This window comes from Bidens hawaiensis, unplaced genomic scaffold (genome assembly GCF_021521415.1).
Source record: "Bidens hawaiensis isolate Kalapana, Puna unplaced genomic scaffold, B.hawaiensis_p1.1 tig00016945_1, whole genome shotgun sequence".
NCBI classification, from domain to species: Eukaryota; Viridiplantae; Streptophyta; class Magnoliopsida; order Asterales; family Asteraceae; genus Bidens; species Bidens hawaiensis.
In genome coordinates, this window is record NW_027492568.1 from 288,432 (window position 1) to 308,575 (window position 20,144).

General features: G+C 37.4%; 2 protein-coding genes and 1 pseudogene across 3 annotated transcripts; 1 reads left to right on the forward strand and 2 right to left on the reverse strand.

The window, feature by feature from the left end:
* Positions 1 to 10,343: 10,343 nt before the first annotated feature.
* LOC143552587 (uncharacterized) lies at positions 10,344 to 12,974 on the forward strand. The gene is made up of 5 exons (XM_077042763.1): positions 10,344 to 10,448; positions 11,565 to 11,658; positions 11,739 to 11,917; positions 12,015 to 12,078; positions 12,633 to 12,974. The coding sequence occupies exons 1-5, from the start codon at positions 10,344 to 10,346 to the stop codon at positions 12,647 to 12,649; spliced, it is 459 nt and encodes a 152-aa protein (XP_076898878.1). The 3' UTR covers positions 12,650 to 12,974.
* Positions 12,975 to 14,718: 1,744 nt separating this feature from the next.
* LOC143552589 (copper transporter 1-like) lies at positions 14,719 to 15,141 on the reverse strand. Its single transcript, XM_077042764.1, has one exon. The coding sequence runs from the start codon at positions 15,139 to 15,141 to the stop codon at positions 14,719 to 14,721; it is 423 nt and encodes a 140-aa protein (XP_076898879.1).
* A 1,621-nt stretch (positions 15,142 to 16,762) lies between these two features.
* Positions 16,763 to 19,652, reverse strand: LOC143552572 (UDP-glycosyltransferase 76H1-like; annotated as a pseudogene). Its single transcript, XR_013138681.1, has 2 exons — positions 19,184 to 19,652; positions 16,763 to 17,679 (listed from the first exon to the last, which is right to left on the reverse strand). The product of XR_013138681.1 is annotated as a UDP-glycosyltransferase 76H1-like (transcript).
* Between the last annotated feature and the right edge of the window lie 492 nt (positions 19,653 to 20,144).

Genomic DNA, 20,144 nt, shown 5'->3' on the forward strand with positions numbered 1-20,144 from the left:
AACACCAATTTTGTTTTTTTATCTTCAATTTTTTTCTCTTCTCACATTAAATTAAACTCAGGAACATAGCGTTAGAGTTTGGCTTGGGCGTTCCCCCGGGAAACCATACCGTCAGTTGCCACTTGACAGTCATTGTGTCGCCACAAGTCTCTGGCGTAATATACGGTGGAACGAAAACCCGGGTGGGCTCGGAATCCGAACTAACAACCTTGTACAAGGCCTAGCTTAAATTCTTTATTGCTAATATCTACCAAAAGTGACACAACTGAGGATCTAACTTGGATATCCACTGAAAAACCCGAGTCTTTCTACCATTAGGCCACAAGTGAGGAATCATTATTTGTAGCTAAATACCAATTATATTTGCCATTTTAAAAAATAATTACCAACCATATAATTCTTGTTAATTAAAAATCACCTAGTAACTTTTATCAAGTATATTTAAGCAAGCCCAAAATAGAATGCATTTATTAATATGGTTTTATTATTATTTTATATTTTACATAGAAAGTACAGCATTAAAGTTTATGTGAGATATATTTTAAAAAATCTAAGTAATAATTTGGTACCTAAAATAACTTCTAAAAAACTTTCTTAAGAAATTTTCTAACTCGTAAGTCTAATTAACACTTTATTGTGATTAATTAATTTTTTATTCAACTTTACTAGATGATATTAATCGTCATTTTGATTATTTAATAAATAGTTAATAAATTTATTAGATTTCATATTGATAATAAACTTTAATTTTGCACTTGTAAATATTTGAAACCATCACCTCACTTTTAAATGGCAAACTTCATACAATTAGACTATTGACCATTTAAAAAATATATGTGTCAGTTAAAATGTCATTAAGGATGTTTATTAGGGAAACGTTATATTCTAAAAATGCAAAAATGAATCATATATTATATGAATCCTGAATATATATATAGAATAATTTAAATGATTATTATTGATTCACCCTTCTAAAAAACTATTTGGAAATACTATTAATACATTCAAAATGGAAGGCAAATCAGTTGGGAAAGGTGGTTGACATGTAGAGCTTTTTTCATGTGTTTTGTAGTAATTAATTTGGTGTTGATTGTAATTGGGGATTTTCGGGCATGTTTCTTTTGTCCTTCTACCCGGCAATTTTCTTCAGCGACTTGCTGTTTTTGTGTTTGATAAATTGTTGGCCGTTTAAAAAAAGAAAGAAAAGAAATACTATTAAGAATTACGTTAGCATTAATTTACATTTATATTCTCGAAAACGCATTGAATTAATTATATAACCATTTATGTATTACATTTAAAACAATATGCATAAATAATTATACGACTATCACACTGCTCTCCTTAGTATTGAATCCCTATACCTAATTATATCTACTACAACTTGATGTCTAAAATTTATATTTATTTTTTAAAAGAAAAAAAATATTAATCTCTTGATATCATCTAAAAATGTAAATTTTATATAATAACATTTATAAAACGAGTATATGCAGACCTAGAAGTAATTAAATTAAAATAAATAAAAGGTATGATTAAATAATTTGATATAATAGCTGCTATTAGAATATATTGCACTTCATTGTTGGGAATGATTGAGAATCTATTATTAGTATTTTAGATGAAGGAACAAAAGCCCGATAAAGAAGTGTTGGTGTTGTCTTATTTGATTAGTAAAGAATGAAACGGCGACGTTTAATTAGGAAAAAAGGTTGACAATAGGGGGTGTTTGGTACAGAGAATGGAAAAGGAGAGAAAATAGAAATGAAAATGGAATTGTAGAGAAAGAGAATTGGTATGGAGAATGAGAATCATTTCTCTTGTTTGGTACACGAGAAAATAAACAGAGAACTCTACCATACCCAACCCCACCTCCACCCAACCTGACACCACTCACCACCGCAGCCCCACCACCACAGCCCCACCACCACCACCAGCCCCACCACCACAGCCCCACACCACCAGCACCACCACCAAAGCCCTTTCTTCAACCACAGCCCACCACCACCGGCTGCCGCCACCAAATCCCCTTCTTCAACCACAGTACACAAGAAATTAAAAAGATTCAAATTTTTGGAACATAAGATATAGAAAAAGGAGGCTCAGATCTGTCATCACTGCCTCTTTGGAGATTTTGTGGTGGTGGTTGTGGTGGCGATGATGATGATTATAATCAGAAGCCACCTGCGACCACCGCCGATTTCCACCACCACTGTCACCCACCTGCGACCACAATCACCCGACCATCTGAAAACCCTAACCTACCAAGAACCACCACTTGAAACCCTAATCTCCGTTCACACCGTACCACCTGCAACCTACAACCAGTTACCATCTCTGTGTTCACCACTGCGAACGGCGGAGACGGGGTGGTGGTTGCAGACTTGGAGACGAGGTGGTGGCCGGAGACGGGGTGGTGGCCGGAGACGGGGTGGTGACATGCTATGAGGAGGCTGCTGAGAAATGGATTTCTCTTTGTTTTAAAGAGAAATGGAATTCTCTAGTTTTAGAGAAACAGAAAGAGAAATAGAAATGAAAAGTGGAAAACAAACAAAAGAAATATTTCTAATTCCATTTCTCCCTAATCAAATCCCTCTACCAAACACCCCCTAAGGTATTTGTTGGCAAAGGAAATAGCAGACTGGCACTAGTGGGGTATTTGACCGGGTGGGAATGTTGGTCATGCCTTCCATGTTCTCCTTCTACAAGAGTAGAACAACTTTACATCTATCCTTCTTAAGGACTCATTAATAATTATTCATGTCATAACCTTCTTAGTAGAGTTATTAGTTTTAAATATTATTTTTATTGGTTACTGAGCGCAACTTTTTTTAGGTCACATGCGTAGCACCTACTATAATTTACCTGATTTCGTTAGTTATCAATCAGGATATCGACGAGTCCCACAAGTTATTTGATAACGGGTTCTCGTGATTATAAATGTGTAAGTATTATGAAACATAATTTTAAATGTATGCCAAGGGCTAAAAGTTTAACAACGGTTGAGTGAATAATGAGGATTGTATGTAAAATTCTAAAAGTTAGAACTGGAATTGCAATATGAACTTTTATGCATCATTCATGCTATCAAATTCGATCTGGATTTGGTTCTACTTTCTTTTTATTTTTTTATCTCACATATGCCAACTTGGGAAGACTAGAAATTTATGAGATTAGTCTTTTAATATCATGACACCCTTCTTTTTTAATGTCAATGAGCTAGTAACGGAGTGGTAATAGAGAGATCTGGTGATTCATATGATCCATGTTCAATTCCTGCCTCCCAGCATTTTGTTTCAGATGTATCAGGGTGATGATGGGAGATTAGACGAGTAAGTGACTTTCACTAGTTGAATCATTGAACTGAATGGGTTTTATCTCGCCGCATTGTCGTGCCTCAAGCGAGTGTTCACGAACGTTGGCCTTAGGTAAGGATTTTTTCCGGATCGAAAGACGAGTATATCACGTTATGATGAATTTAGTCAGTAGCCTATTTTAAAGATTCATTAGCCGTTCAAAGAAAACACTTCTCTCTTAATATCCTATCTTCTCCTAGGAGGACAAGTTGGCCATGTAGAAATATATTGTCTTATCGTAATTCGAAAGTCAAAGATGTTACATCCAAAGGTATTCGGTAAACGCCCAACAAAAATAACATCACTTGTTCAAGCATTTTGATGTATTTGTCACTAGTTAGCTTCTTTCTAATAAATTTGACATATTTACTTATTACAAGTTTTTTTTTATATATATATAGACATTTACTTATTACAGGTACTATAAAACTTTGATTTGTTGTTCAATGAAAAAAAGAAAAAAAAAACTTTAATTTGCTCTGCCTTTAATAAGATCATAAAATATCATGAGATTCATTTTATTGGTAATGTTAGGTCGAAAATTATTTCTTTTGATGATTCCAAAGTTGATGCAATATTGGTGGTTTCCTCATTACGACAAAGTCCACGTCTTCTATGCGGGAGTGTTTTCCGTCCGTGAGAGTGACGGGGAAAGATAGGATACCCAGGGGAGTGTTTGCGCTGCCGTCGAACCCTTCCATCGAGGCGTAGACCGTTTCCAAGCGTTCCTTGTCTTCGTCGTCTAGCTTGTCGAAGAACTGCCTGTACATAACCGTTGACGAGGCGCCGTTGTCAGCAAGAGTGCGGGAAGTGATGTAGTGCCCCAGCTGGCTTTTGATGACGATAGGGCCTTCTTTGCTGGGTCCTCCTGGCACTCGCGGGAAGCGCACCTCAGCCTCCTTCCACGCGCATGGTTCTGTCGTTCGTCTTTTTCTTCCTCTGATGTTACTATGAACCATGTGGATGCTGATGTCAACGGGCTTTCGTCCGTTGCCTTTGTATCGGTTATCATTCCTCCCTCCACCTTTGATTGATGCCACCAGGTGTGTAAGTTTTCCATCCTTGACGAATGTTTCAACAATGTCCTTCAAGGATGTACACTCTTCAGTGGTGTGACCCTTTGTCCTGTGGAAGTCACAGGATTTGCTCTGATCCACGTTATTTCGCTGCCGGATCATTGGAGCTTTTGGCCATGGGAGTTTTTCGGTGGCAAATATCTCCGTGACGCTTTTGGTGAGTGGTGTCCACCGGGGTCTTCGGCTTGATGAGTGCGTGTTATCCCTTCCGTCTACTAGAGAGCGAGAGCTGGATGAGGTGTCAAAGTTTACCCTTGACTACCAAATACCGAGCTTCCTCTTTTTGTTTTGCCGGGCGATCCGGACGTTGTTTTCTCTAGTCCTCTGCGTGTAGAGGTTTGTATTCTGGGGAAGATCCCTACCCAGTTGCTTCTCCGTTTCGGCAAAGCGCTTGGCCGCTGTCATGATGACATCCCATGTGGATGGCATGCCGTCTTTACCCGTCAATGTGCGGATAAGCTCTGGGTATTCGGCGCCGTGGATGAAAGCGGCGCGAACAAGATCTTCGCTTATGGTGCCCAGACTGAGCTTTTTCGAGTTGAAGCGAGTGATGAAGTCTAGTAATGATTCATCCTCCTCTCTAACACAGTTGAGGATCGTCCACTGCTCTTCAGTATATTTCCTCTGTTGACTGAAGTGCTGGCTGAACTTGTGTTGGAAGTCCGCCCAATCATAGATGTGGTGGACCGGTAAACGATCAAACCACGCCCTGGCCGCTCCAACCAGCGTCATCTGGAACATATAACACCACGTGGGTTCCGTCCAGTTTCTGACGGTTGCCCCCGCTATGAATCTGTTCAAGTGATCGTATGGGTCGGATATACCATCATAAGTGTCGATGTTGGACATCTGTTTGGCACTCTTCGGGGCGATTGCTTCCGCAATGTCCCTTGCAAACTTGGACGTTCCCGCATTTGCAACAGTTGGTCTAAAGGTTTTGGAGAAATCACGTGGGTTTCCTCCCGCGTTCCTTGGTTTGAAGGTTTCTCCAAAATTCCTTCTCGGTTGGAAGTCCGTTTCCTTACGCTTCCCTTCCGCCCTATGGCGAGGGTTTGCGTCGGTGTCGGATTCCTCCCGATCATCGTCCGAGTACTCGCACTCACTGCTCATGTTGAGCTGTTGTCGAGTGCTTCCAAATTCGTCAGCCTGTTGGATGGAACGTAGGCGTTCGTCCAACTCAGCTTGGAATTCCTTCTGACGTGCTTCCGCCCACGCTTTAACTTGTTCAAGTGTTTGGCGGGGGAGCCTCGTCTGTTGTCTATCCACCTGGGTATCAATGAATCCCAGGGGATGATTGTTTACTGCACTTGCCCCGGCTTGGGTAACCGGGGTAGTGTTCGTAAAATTTGTATACTCGCCGGTGTTCCCCCCAGTAGCTGGGGTTGTGGTTACCGGGGTTTCTTGGTCACTCGCTGGCCTTGGGACCGGAGTAACTTTAACCATTTTTCCAGAAGTTTTGAAAAAACTGAAAAAGAATAAGTTCTAGCTTTTTCCCACGGATGGCGCCAATGAAGAAACACTAATCGACCCCGGGCAGATTACGGATAATCTGGGGGTTAAGTAGATGTTTCCCACGAGGGTTAGGTCCGGCAAGATGGTTGTTCTGCTGTCCTGCAAAACAGACACCGTGAGCTCGTCACTGAGAAGAGGGGGGGTTCCTCCTTGTGACCACCCTCCGGCGTGAGAATCAGACTAGATTGCTCTGAATATAAGTGTATATTGAGAGAAATAGCTAGATGATATATGATGGTATAAGATAAGATTATCATACCGTTCCAAGGTGTTGGAGTATTTATAGCCGAAGGTAGGTTTCCAAGCAGGTACAGCCAGCTGTATAATATTCCTGTTCTACCAACTGTGGGCTACGCACGTGCCATGCTGGTGGTTGGTGGGTAGGCAGCGGCTGATAGTGACATGGCCGGCTGTGTACTATTCCTTTTCCACCAACTGCAGGCTATGTACGTGCCACGATGAGGGTTGGTGAGTAGGCAGCGGCTGATAGTGACATTAAGTACTAGAGCATGCTCCTCCTCGTACTGTTGTCGGTGAGCTGTCACCCTGTGATTGGTTCATGGGCTGCTTTGGTCAGATCTTGTCTATTTTGTCCATACCTTGGCAGGTATAGTACAAAAGATCTTCCAGAAGCGTACGGACTGGCTCATTTGGGCGGGAGTATTCCCGCCTTGCTCATTCCTTCAGGTGACATTACTGAATTATTGAGTTAGTGCCTTGTGCGTGTAGCCTTGCCATTAGTGCGGGTAGCCTTCCCTGATGGCTTGTATCCGCAGCTGCGGGAACAGGCGGGGTACCTCACCATTGGGAGGCTTTTCCTGCGGGAACAGCTGGCGTACTACGCGTAAGGTCTTCATCTCTGAGCATGGTGGGTCCTGCGGAACCAGTTGGTCCTTGCGCAGACGTCCCTCTTCAAGGTGAGTCTTGCGGGTCCAACTGGGCTCTGCTGGGACCTACCTCTTCAGTAGGCATGCTACCACTTTGAGTGGCAATGAGGTTAACTGCATCATCTTTCCACTACATGACCAACACTCATCACCTCATGATTATAATTTATAAGAATCTTAAAAGCTTTAGACTTTAATCTTAACAAATAAGCGACAATAAGTGCAAATGTGGAATCACCGTTAAATGAAAAATATGATGATTAATGTTCGAATTAGACACAGTATCTTGGCCGATACCTTGTTCGGCTTGGCGGAAAAAAAAACAAAAAAACAAGTTTCTATATGTAATACGTTATGGCATAATGGATCACTTTGGGCCCAAATTAGTTTATAACTTATAAGTGGTTGATATGAGCCGAATGATTGCTAGACCTGATATGGTTTTGTGTTTAGAATTTTAGATCAACCATCAAACATTGAGTTGTCTTTATGATTAAATTTATAAGGTTCGTATGAATAACTTCGGGTCAAGTTACAGGTTTGATAATTCACAAGTTACTTGAACCTTATGGGTGTGTGAGTGTTTAAGGAACATTTGTGTGAGAGTTCTAATTACGGTTGTAATCAGTGACGGATTGATTACAACTTTATAGGAGGGTTTAGCCGTTGCTAACCACTTAGGCCCCCACTCAAAAACCAAGTTTTAGTGCTAATTTTTCTTTTGCGCGTTCGTTTCACAGAATTCGTGGGGATTCAAATGAATTTGAATTAAAATCCTATGACATGGCGTGCTCGTTTAATTGGAATTGGAATCTTAATTCCATTTTTGGTGTTCGATTGTCAAATAATTGGAATTAGAATTGGAATTCAATTCCTTCAAATCTCTTTAAATAAAGAATTCCAAACCCTTTCAAAATGTGGAGAAAGTCAAGTAGATTCATTGGAATCTTTGATGGGTCAACATTTTGGGAGTGTTCGCAATCAGGTTGATGTCTCTGGGTCGTAACGATTTTAGGTCAGCGCTTCGAGTCGGTTTACTTTCGGTTCGACGCCTTGGGACGGTTTGCATCCGGTACGTCGCCCCGGATCATTTCGCATCCAGTTTGACGCCCCGGGTCGGTTCACACTCAGTTTGATGCTCCGGGTCAGTTCACTTCGATTCGACACTCCGTGTCAGTTCGCATTCAGTTCGATGCTCCGGGTCACTTGGTTTGACACTTCGGGTCAGTTCACTTCGGTTCGACACTCCGTGTCAGTTCGCATTTAGTTCGATGCTCCGGGTCACTTCGGTTTGACACTTCGGGTCAATTCACTTCGGTTCGACACTCCGTGTCAGTTTGGTTCAACGCTCTGCGTCAAAGTGCGTCTGGTTAGTATTCGTTGACTTTTTTTCCGACTCATTTGTCGAGTATTTATTTTGAACGAGGACAATGAATAAAACATTTTATTTTTTTACTTTTTTGTTTTTGATTTATATTTTGAGTTATGATTTATTTATTATTATTTTTATTATTTTTAATACTGTTTAAAAAAAATCATAACGCAAAATATAAATAAAAAACAAAAAATCTAAAGAACTAAAATGTTCCGCTGTTATCCTCATTAAAAAAAACCGAAACCCGTTCCGACCGTAACCTGTTCCAGCCCAAACCAAACCAAAACAACATTTTTTTTAATTAACCCGTTCTGACCCAAACTTGTTTCGACCCATGACCAACTCAACCCATTTGCCACCCCTACCTAAAGGTGGCGGGGTTGGCTAGAGATGCGGTGATATTAGTGGTGGTAGATTACAGTTTATTTGTCAAATGAACAGATCACTAATGGAATTGGATTTCAATTCTTTTTAATTCCATTTCCTATGCAAATTCCAATTCCAATTCCATTTCATTCTGATAAACAAACACGCAATAAATGTTTTTGTGCCACGTCGTAGTTTTTCAAAATGCCCCTTTGGTAAGAAAAAATAAACTCAATAAAAGAAAGCATTCTAAATTTCTCACTTTACTCAATCCTGACCCATTCCAAAATTTCTACCAAGTGTTGGTTTCATGTATTATAACTTAAGACAATTCATAACAAGATCTTCATCTTTATCTCATCATTCTAAATTTAAAGGTTTATTTTTTATTTAATTTGCTTCACCATCGAGATCTCTATCTTTATCTCTACATCTAAAATTTTGAGTTTTATAGATAGTAGTTTTTTAAATATAGAGATCCAGTACTCGTTATCTTTATAAATATTTTGCGTATATAAAAAAAAGAGGAAAAAAAATACTAAATAAGTGTTGGCAAATGATATTAAGATTGATAATGAGATGTGATGGGTAGATAAATTTAAAGAAATGTGATATTATAGAGATGCAGCGGAGATTCTAATGTGAATGTTGGCGTGTCATTATCTGGGAGTTGGCTACAAATTAACGTAATCTTTTGATCCGAATCGTTTGGAGTCGACATTTCCTAACCTGTTTTAACCGGCCCTTTTATGCCCATATTGATGAAAGCTTATGAATCCGCCACTGATTATAACGAATTTAGATTAGCAACAAAGTCATACTTCTCGACTTTGATTAATAGTGGTATGCATGGAGATGAATATCTTAACATGTAATACTCTTGTATTTCATGCACCGAAAGTATCAAGATTCAAGTCTAGTGGCAACAATACTGGCGGTGATTAGTTAAGCTCTAATCATAATCTAAATCAAATTCAGTTAAACGAATTTATGGTTTTTATGATTAAGTTTTCATCTTAGACAAAAAAAGAGAATAGCATATTATACTTAAAAAACACACGCAATCTCATGAATTAGTTCATGATAAGGTCATGTGTTATATATGTGGAAGGTAGTGATGAGCAAATTCGATTTTCGGTACCGGTACCGGTACGGTTTCGAGCTCATCCCTAGTGGGAAGGGTGTGCAGAGCTATGTGGCATGTGCGTGATCTCAGCAAACACCATGACACCCCCTCATCACTCACTTTTGTGCGGTGAGCATGACCCCCATCTTGCTCATTAGTCGTTCAATTTTTCAAAATCATGGAATGGGCTATGCATAAATGTGTTATAGGGTAATAATGGGTTTCCTCCAAACCCATTGTTCATCTTACAAAAACAAAAAAAAAGAAGAAAAATAATATCATCATTTATCATACAAAAAAATTAAATAAAATTAGGGTTGGGCATAAATTGGGTGAGACCCAACCCGATTGTTTACAATAGGATCGGTTTTCAGGTCGTAAAAATACCACTAAGCGAGTCCGGATTAGATCTCATGGATCATTGTCTTTTTATGTTAACTAGTCTGACCCGGTTATTCACAAAAGCGTCGGTCCCATGTCTTGAAAATCCCGTTTTCACACCCCTTGATAAAAGAAAGTAAAAGTAGAAAGATTCAAGGTCTGACACGTGACCGCCACGTGTTGTGTATCTCCTTCCTTCCATACCATTTTGGGTGTTTTCTTATCCTCTGTTTTCATCCTCTTTCTTTCAAACCTTCAATTTCAATGGAAGAAAACCACAACCACCCGCCTTCGCCACCGCCACAAATCTTCGGTCACGATGACTCATCCACCGGAATATTCGCTTCTATTTTCCCTCCTCCGTCCACGGTTTGTTTTCAATATGATTTATGTTTAATCTGTTTTCATCCTTTTTGTTGTTGTTATTATTATTATTATTGTTTCATCTTGTATCATCATGTTTAATAATAAATTGAATCGTATCTAGCGATTAATTTGGTTTTGATTCATATGAATTTCAATTACTTGTGTTTCTTCCTGTTGCATTTATTAGGGTTTAGTTAGCAATTTGAACGTCAGTTGCTAGTATCTAAATTTGTAGTTAAACTTAAACCCTAGCATGTGAAGCATTAAAATGAGACAACTTAATTTTGATGATGTTGCTATATACTTAATTAGATTGGATCCTCTAAGTGGCTCTAATGAAACATAATGAATTTGATCCTCTTAAGTAGAATGATTATGTAACTTTACACCTTTGTTGTAAGAGCACTGGTTATCTTATCTGTGAATGAAAGCAACAACTAGTAAAATGGCGTCGAGGTGTTTGTGTTACAATTTTGATTTTCCAATGATCAGGGCACTGTGGACTACCTTGCAGTTACCGGATACCGACATGACATTCAACCATTGATGCTGCATTCAAAGAGTATGGTCTGCTATAAATGCCTGGATTGGATACTGAGTGTGTGATAAGTAGAATAGAACATGATTTTGACTATCTAAAACGTTATAGATATGGGATTTAGGAAAAGATGTTGTGCTGCTGCTTTGATTGTTTCGCTTTGGCTCTCATAAACTAGTTTAACTTTAAATTTTAGTTGTTTGCTTCTAGTTTTTCAAAGGGATAACGGCGTTTAATATCAAGATACTTTTAGCATGTTGCGTTAATAGAAATATCGTGAAAGTGTGCAAACTATCTCCTTGTATTGTGTAAAAAAACAATCAATGAAAGACAGTGGTTTTGACACGTTCCTTGTTCCATCATTTTTGTGTTGAGTTATTTATTGGTCATCTGATTGTAGTTATGAGTAGGGCATTGTATGCGGATTACCAAACGGCATGACTGGATTTCTTTATCTTGCGTGGTCTATCTTTTTCGTCATTTATTTATACATGTCAATCGTTTTTGAAAATATCGATGCATAATTACGTAAAAAGTCTCAAGATCCAGTAAGCTATAGTTCATCAATTTTTTTCTTTCAGATGACAGGAAACTTCAGTTTTGTGCTATGCTCGAAACCTATGCAATATGAGGCCTTGGATAGCCAGGTCTGGTCCACAGTTCATGGAACTTCAGGTTAGATGATCTTAATGTTGCATGCTTCAAAAAGGGGTTGAATCAGCTTATGTAACCTTAATTTTATTTTTCTGGAGCAGCAAAGAATGTTGCTAAGAACACCGTGAATGCAAATAGTGGTGTAATGAGCATGGAGAGAAGGTCAATCTTTCAAGAGAGAATAGAACCGTGTCCCCTAAGTTCATCAATTTACTATGGTGGACAAGAAGATATGTATGTCCGTTCTTCAACTGATCTCACCTCCAAATCATACACTAAAGTGAGTCCAACGTACATTCGTTTACCTTTGATCATGCAACCATAACTTCACCAGTGAACATATGATCATGTAATCCCCATCCTTTTCTTGCTTTTAGTTTCTCATAAATGATGACCCAAAAGACGATCTGCAGAGTGCTACTAGAGGAAACTGGTGGCAAGGTGAGTTCAAACCAAACCTAAGAATATTAACAATCTTTTTACTATAGAGGTGACAAAACCCGTGTGTCAGGCTGGTTAAACGTATCGAAACTTTTTTTTTGGTAAGGATTGATTTGACTAAAAACACTTCTTTGTGCAAAAGCTTTACATTTTTCACAACAATTAGTGTCGAATATGATTAAAAAAGAGACATTATTTCAGTAATACTCATGCATGGAGAACTCTATTCTTTGGTTTTTAAAATACAAGGGTAGGTTTGTAATTTCACAGTCATTTAACAGAAAAGATTAACCCCATCTGTGAGCTGGGATTGAACGCGTTACGGTTTTGAAAATATCTGGTCTAAATGTGTGGATTTTTAAAAGTATGCATTAAACCCCTTTTCTTTTTAGCTTTATTTTATTTAATTTTTGCCATTTATAACCAGAATTAACCCATTCATGAGTACACGTATCCAAATTGTCACCTCTAATCAATTGTATATACGGTTTTAGTTTGTGGAATGTCCTTGATTTATTTGAATATTTAAACCTGTTTATATCGCATTTGTGCAGGATCGCTTTACTATTAAGATGTTGTGCCCCACTCTCGTAGTATCAATATAGATGCTTCACTTACTATAAAAGGCATCCTTTACTAAGTATAAGTATCTTTGTTAGAATAACTGACATGGCTGCTGAATAGTGTGTGAATAAATTGGATGGTAATGATGCAGGAAACTAATGGAGGCCTGGTAGCAGTTTGAGGTCTCTGTGGAAGATGATGATATAGTTATTTGTTCATCTTTCTTTTTTTCTTTAGTGGTGGTGAGAGCTTGGTTTTATCATAGTTCTCCCTTCCGAAGTGCGACAACATATAGACACGAATTCACTTGGTCGAAGAACGAGTGATTATAAATGTTTTAGTTTTGTGGACCCGAACAATAAAGTTTTATAGGTATGTTCTTTAGGAGAAATGGTTTTTCTAATTTGTTGCTCAAGCTTATACCTTTAGAGGTTGTTGCATCACGATATTAGCGAAACATGTGTACGGTTGGACTGGTTGCAATTCAAAATGATCGGACTTAATAAACCTTAATAACTTGATAGCCGGGTTATTATACACCAACTCAGTGCAGTGCATGATCCCTAGCCGACACTTTCATAAAGATCGTATCCGATCACCATGTTAATTGAACGAAACGACAACTGCTTGCATGTTAACGATAACTGTGATGAAGGTGAACTTGCTTGCAACTTGCAAATGTAACAAGTAGCAATTTACAGAAGAGATCCACCTAGCAAAACCTAAATAAACACAATTGCAAACTTGCTGTGGTCTAAAACAGTCCAACATATCATTATACAACTCAGGTAACACCCTTATACTATGCCATGCGATTTGCTTCGGTTTGGGTCAAAATTTGCATAATCTGGTTTTTGTTGAGTTGGCACTATGGAAAAGATATTACTCAAACTGGCCCAAAGTTCGATAATTGAGTTCATTTTGCCATGCCTAATATTATGCAATGTTAACAACGCAATTTGCTTTGCTTTGGTCAAAATATGCATAAAGTGGTTTTGTTGAGTCTTTTACTATGGAAAAGATATCATTCAAGCTAACCAAAGTTAGATAATTGGGTTCATTTTGTCATGCCTAATATTATGCAATGTTAACCACGCAATTTGCTTTGATTTGGGCCAAAATCTGCACAAAGTGGTTCTTGTTGAGTCTTATACCATGGAAAAGATAACACTCAAACTGACCCAAAGTTAGATAACTGGGTTCGTTTTGCCATGCCTAATATTATGCAATGTTAGCCACGCAATTTGCTTCGGTTTGTGGTTATTGTTGAGTCTAGTACTATGAAAAAGAAATCACTTAAAATGACCCAAAGTTAGAAAATTGGGTTCATTTTGCCATGCCTAATATTATGCAATGTTAGCCACACAATTTGCTCCGGCTTTGGTTTGGGTCAAAATCTGCATAACGTGGTTTTTATTGAGTCTGATACTATGGAAAAAATATTACTTAAACGGAAGCATTAATAGTTATAATTTTGCGTACACATATTAAAAACTAGTGCAAACATTCTTTTTTTTTCTTGTAGCCGCAATCTACTTCTAAATTCACTTAACCTTGCTTATTGTAGGATTTAAATCTTCGACCTTGATGGGGAGGTAAACATGTTCCACACTCAGATACCATTAGACCAAATGTCATTGATGAGAGCAAATATTCTTAAATATATTAATTGTGGTCAAAGGCAATGCCACTAAACCACTAATGATGAATTAAATAGGAGTACTTGTTCTAAATGTTTAAAGATCGACTCTATTCTGTAACATGTTTAAACGCGTGGTTCAACTATTACAAAGATGCGTGTCATAAGAGCTAGTGCTTTTCTTTTCGATACTTGTTTTTATTATTATAGTAAGTAATTTATATAGAAATATAAATTTAAAAAACTCAAGCTACGCAACAAGTGTCCTAAAAAAAGATCAATTATGACTTTTCTAAAACACAAAATTCAACACATTCCTCAGTTTAGGTTTTGGTTTTGTGCAACATATTACATATACCACAATATAAACACATTAATCCAGTCTTATTATCAATAACAAGGTCATTAAACAGAACTAAGAAAATGAAAACAATTCACTAACAAAGTGCATCACTACTACTATTCGCCGGTTTCATGACCACCCGAAAGAAAAAGAACCCTAAAGCATGACCCGACACGGCCGCCAGAAACACCCCTACATTAAACGACATTATCGCCAACATCACCATGAACCCCAACCCGACCCGAATAGTGTACACCAACGTTTGAGCCATACCCGTACCCGCAACATCGAACTTTGTCATTTTAAGATTACAATGGGCTAGCCATTCCACCAAAAGAGCCAAAAAGAACACAAACACGAGTGCCAACGCGTACATGCCCGTGCTGGTCCCGGGCCACCCCTTAAAAAGAATCAAAGCGTCTTTCCCCAAATAAAACGTCATGTGCATCATCGTTTTCTGTTTCCGGGGCCCGCCCATTGTCGCGTTGGCCCCATGCATCATCGGTGGTAGAGCCATGATCAATCAATCTATGAACACTAGGGTTTTTTTGTTCATCGACACGTTGATGGTCTTGATGTTTAAATAGTGATCACGGTGGACGTCGTACGATTGTGTATAGAATAGTTTGATAGTACGATGTTGTTTTTTAAAATGTAGTACATGAGATACAATGGATTTGAGTCGTGAGTGCCGAGGATACCTCGATTTGTTACCTTAGCCCCTATATAAAAGGTGTGAGAAGTTACAAAATACACCCTTGTTGTTTGGGTGGATTGACGGACTGTTGTACTTCAACAAACTATTACAAATACGTATTTTAGATGTAAAGTACTACATATTTTGGGTATTAATGCTATTGTGAATTGATTAACACGGAGAGAAAAATTATTGATCACAAAAGATTTGGTTTAACATTTTGGAATTCATCATAATATAACAAAAATCAATAATATGTTACAATATAATATGCTATAATATAATATTTATAATATGTTATACAATACAATGCAGTTAATTAGACTATAATAGTATAATGTTATGTAGTTCTATAACTTTTTTTAGTGTAAAGTCATTTTTCTCTTTTAGTTTAATGTTGTATTTTCTTTAAAAGCTTATAAATTACAATTAATACGCTATAGTAGTTAATTGGTGGTTGATGAACCTATGTGCTATGAAGTATGAAGGATGAAAATTTGCAAGGTTCGTTTTTGATAACTCGTACATTAGCATTAACTATGTGGTTTTGAAAAAAAATTATATAGAAGAGTAAATATAAAAGTGTGTCGCAACTCGCAACGATATATTCATAACTTAATTAAATATTATATTTTTAAAGTAAAAAAGAAAAGTAAAAAGGAAATTGACATATGATTTTATAGTTATAATTCAATATTCACCCTTACACTTTATTAGAACTACTTTGCCCTTCTTTTTTGGTAATGACATGTTTAACCTCTTAACTTTAATAGGCTTTTTTTCTTTTTATTACTTACCCGTATGTTTTGTTATAATTACTATTTATATCCTTAACTTTTAGTTTTTCTTTATACATTTTACTGTAATTATTAGTTAGGTATGCGTATGTATGCTTCAACGTTTTTATATTTACTTTTTATTTGACTAAGCCTCTTTGGTTCCTATTTTTAATTGCTTGAATGAGTTAAAGACCATAACTAGGATAAATGAATTAGTTTTTTCTTTTTCTTTTACAGTTTTGCGCCCCCGTGACGTGGCCAGGAAGGAGTTTTAGTACTAGCTATTTTTTATTATTAAATGAGTTTTATTAACGTGTGGTTCAATTGTTCACGTATTTTGTAAAAATACATAATTGGATTACACAAACGTACAAGGATCTAAACACATTGATCATGGTTGGGAACTTGGGATTGATTAATATCAATATATCATACAACAAGTTTATCTATTAAAATGTTATTTTACTCCATCAACATACGCTTAGACAAGAACACATAAAAACGTATTGGAAACAAAAAGATCCAGTTTTTGGAGTTTATAACAAAACCAGATAAAAGAAAATGTATAACTTAGTTTGAAAGAGTTTAATGTGTCTTACTGATCTAAAGTTCAGATGATGCTATAAACTCATAACTAAACCATGAATTATAAAAACACTTACATTTCTAGCTAAAATATTATTCTTATTATTATTTTTTTTTCTTATCCATCAACGTGACAAAATGAAATCCACCAAACCATCCAATGATTCTTGGGAAGAACCGTTATTTCCCAAGGCTTCTTTAATCATTTCCTTCATGTCATTTACTCTAACTCTCATTTCCTCTCCTTCATTATCCACCATAACTCTTCTAATCATTCTTTCAATCTCCCCTATCTCGATCCGCTCTAGCTCAAGCCCGACTTTCCACACGTAACTCACATAGCATGCGTTCACCCCTTGGTCTACAATAAGCGGTTGACATATCATCACAACTCCAGACGAAATACTCTCCAGACACGAATTCCAACCACAATGACTCCAAAACCCATCGACCGCAAAATGGTCCAAGACTTCCTTTTGGGGAGCCCAATTCACAATTAAGCCTCGTTCTCTTGTTTCCTCTATGAACCCGTCTGGCAATAACTCGAGCCACTCTGATCCACAAACTACACCAGGTCTAAACGCCCATAGGAACCGTTGGTTACTTTTAGCTAGACCCCATGCCATCTGGATCAACACTTTCGCATCCATTGTGGCTAGGCTTCCAAAGCTTATGTAAAGCACCGATTTAGGAGGTTGTTTATTGAGCCAGGTGATGCAACCGGTGTCTTCTTGGCGAGAACCACTCGAGGGCATTGATGTTATCTTGTGTAAAGGCCCGACTACGAAAACAGGAACTTGTAAATGGGTGTGGACTCGGGTTAAGGCCTCATGTTCGAGAAATTTGACGGTGTTCCAGATAGCGGCTGAGGGGTGTGCTTGTTGGCCGAAGGTTGCAACGTTTTGTCTCCAATCTTCGATAGACAATTTCGAAAATGGAAGGTCTTTGTACCTAAGGGGATCAAGATTTGGCACAACCTCCTGCATTTCAAAATCTTTTAAGAAAATGGTAATTAGCATTATTTCATATCGTGTAAGTGAAAACTGTTAATTTTGGTCAACATTACTTATTTAAGGAGGCACAAACGAGCTCCGACTCGAGCTCAAGTCTGACTTAGAGCTTGAGTCCGTGGCACAAACTTTAAATATCGAGCTTGCCTAGAGTCTCAAATCAAAGTCACCCTATTATCTATATAACCTTTTTTTTAGAATAACGGCTTTCTTGTATTTAGGTTACCGCACTATTCAAATTTTAAGAGCTCCAATGCCCCACTCTGGCCAGAGTATGTTGCTTTAACCGGGCCCATGCTGACTTCAGAGTTTGGTTTGGACGTTCCCCGAAAAACCATACCGCCAGCTGGTATAACAACTTTTATTTATGAAACTAGAAAATAAGTATTATTATACATAAAGTTGTAACATTATTAATAACTATCATATATTATTTACGCATCACGTCGTCCCCACTAAAAAAACACTAAAGTATATTTGCTATATATTAAAAATTACATTCCTAGAAAATATAAAGTTATATATGTAAATTATATGTATGTAAATAAAATAATTAAATACTAAATAAATCAAAACAAACCCGGCTCGTATCAAGCTCGCCTTTGAAAACAGTTAACAAATCACACTCAACTTTAGACATATATAGCTCTTGAAAAAAGCCAGATTCGAGCAATGTGAGATCGGCTTGATTCGTTTATAATTCCATATGACACATGCATGATTAAAAACACTAAAATATACTCCCTCCGTTCCATTAAAAGTGTCCATATTTTCTTTTTCATTTGTCCCATTACAAATGTCCACTTTCAAAATTTATTAGCTAATTTCCAAGTTTAACCTTAAGCACACACAATTAGCATTAATAAGCAATATGGTGAACCCATTTTACAAGAGCATTATTATCATTTGGTTAGCAAAAAAGGTAATCATTCAATCCACCTTAAACTTTGTGTTTTTCAAACTAAGACACTTTGACCGGGACGGAGAGAGTATTTCCTTAAACGCGTTGTGCGGTTTGAAGCGGCTTGAGCCCCAAATCAAGTGAACAACGAGATAGTAAAAACCCCCTAGTTCATGTTATAGAGATTAAATTGGTATAAGAAATGAGTACGAATGCTCCATGAACACCTACACTACATACATGCCATCAACAACGACTTAATTAAGTTATTATTTTTTTCATAAATAAATAAGAAACTAATATTTTTAATTTTTAACTATCAATTAATTTACTTTAAAGCTAATGATTCTCAAGTAAACAATCCAAAGACTTTATTTAAAAAAAAAAGACTTACATATGAAAGTTTTTTTAGAATGATTTCTAAGTCAAGACTGACGGGTCGAGCTGATATACGAATCAGCTATGGATTCCATACTCAGAAAATGAAGATAAACGTGTGAGCTAGTCACACATAAGTCATTCAAATTCCCACTAAAAGAAATTATTTTATTCATGTAATAATTATGTTGGGTCGGATAAGGTTTTACCTTGTTCAAGAAACTTGCCACGTTGACGGATGTTATGTCGGGCAAGAAAACCCATAAAATACATTGCACTGCTACTACGGAACATGACGGCAACAAGATTCAGATCAACCGCTACAACTCCACCCATAAACATAGCATGATCATAAACAACTATCGATTTATACCTCCCTCCACTTATCTACCGACTCAAGTGTGCCTTGAATGACTCCTTACAGTTGTTGTTGAGCGTGTTAATAAAACCAGCGAAGCTACCAGTGTCTTCAATGACCGGTAAGTCACCGGCTAGTGGGAGGAAGGTGAAGTCGGATAGATGGTTGGATGGGTTTAGTTTTGAGTGAGCTATGGCTATGTGGAAGCCTTTTGCATGGAGGGTTGTGGCTAGCTGGAGAGTTGGAGTCATGTGGCCGTGGAATGGAGAGGATGTTAGCACCACCAATGGCCATCGTCTTGTGTTGGGTTGTTCCATATGTTTGTTTCTTGATTGTTGTTTTTTTTTCCGAATGGTTTGATGTTGATTGTTGATAAAGTTGTATATGTGTAGAGGTGCACAAACAGACAAAACACTGGTTTGGTTTTGGTCAACGATAGTAAAAACCGGTTCGATTTTGAAAATTGTTTCCAAGTGAGAAATGATAAATTTTTGAACTGGTTTTCGGTTGGTTTAGTTCGGCTTTAATCGGTTTCAAATGAGTTGTTTTTTAATGATGTTTTTGAGAGTCTACATGTGACGGGATTTCAATCGTCTCCAGTTATTTTAACGCTTCAGATAGTGGTGGATACGAAATTTTTATTCGTTGAGAGCATAATTAGTGGTCTTTTGTCGATCGTTATATACATGAATTTTTTTGTCTGGTTCGGATTAGATCTGGTGTGGTCATAATAAAAAAAAGATAGTAAAACTGAAGTTTATATAATCAACAAAAGTATGTCACACGTCGTTACAAATGAATAATGAAAATTT

Coding starts and splice junctions, on each gene's coding strand:
- LOC143552587 (XM_077042763.1), top strand. CDS start 10,344: ATGGAAGAAAACCACAACCACCCGCCTTCGCCACCGCCACAAATCTTC. Junction 10,449..11,564: donor TTTTCCCTCCTCCGTCCACG/GTTTGTTTTCAA, acceptor TTTTTCTTTCAG/ATGACAGGAAACTTCAGTTT. Junction 11,918..12,014: donor CCTCCAAATCATACACTAAA/GTGAGTCCAACG, acceptor TCTTGCTTTTAG/TTTCTCATAAATGATGACCC.
- LOC143552589 (XM_077042764.1), bottom strand. CDS start 15,141: ATGGCTCTACCACCGATGATGCATGGGGCCAACGCGACAATGGGCGGG.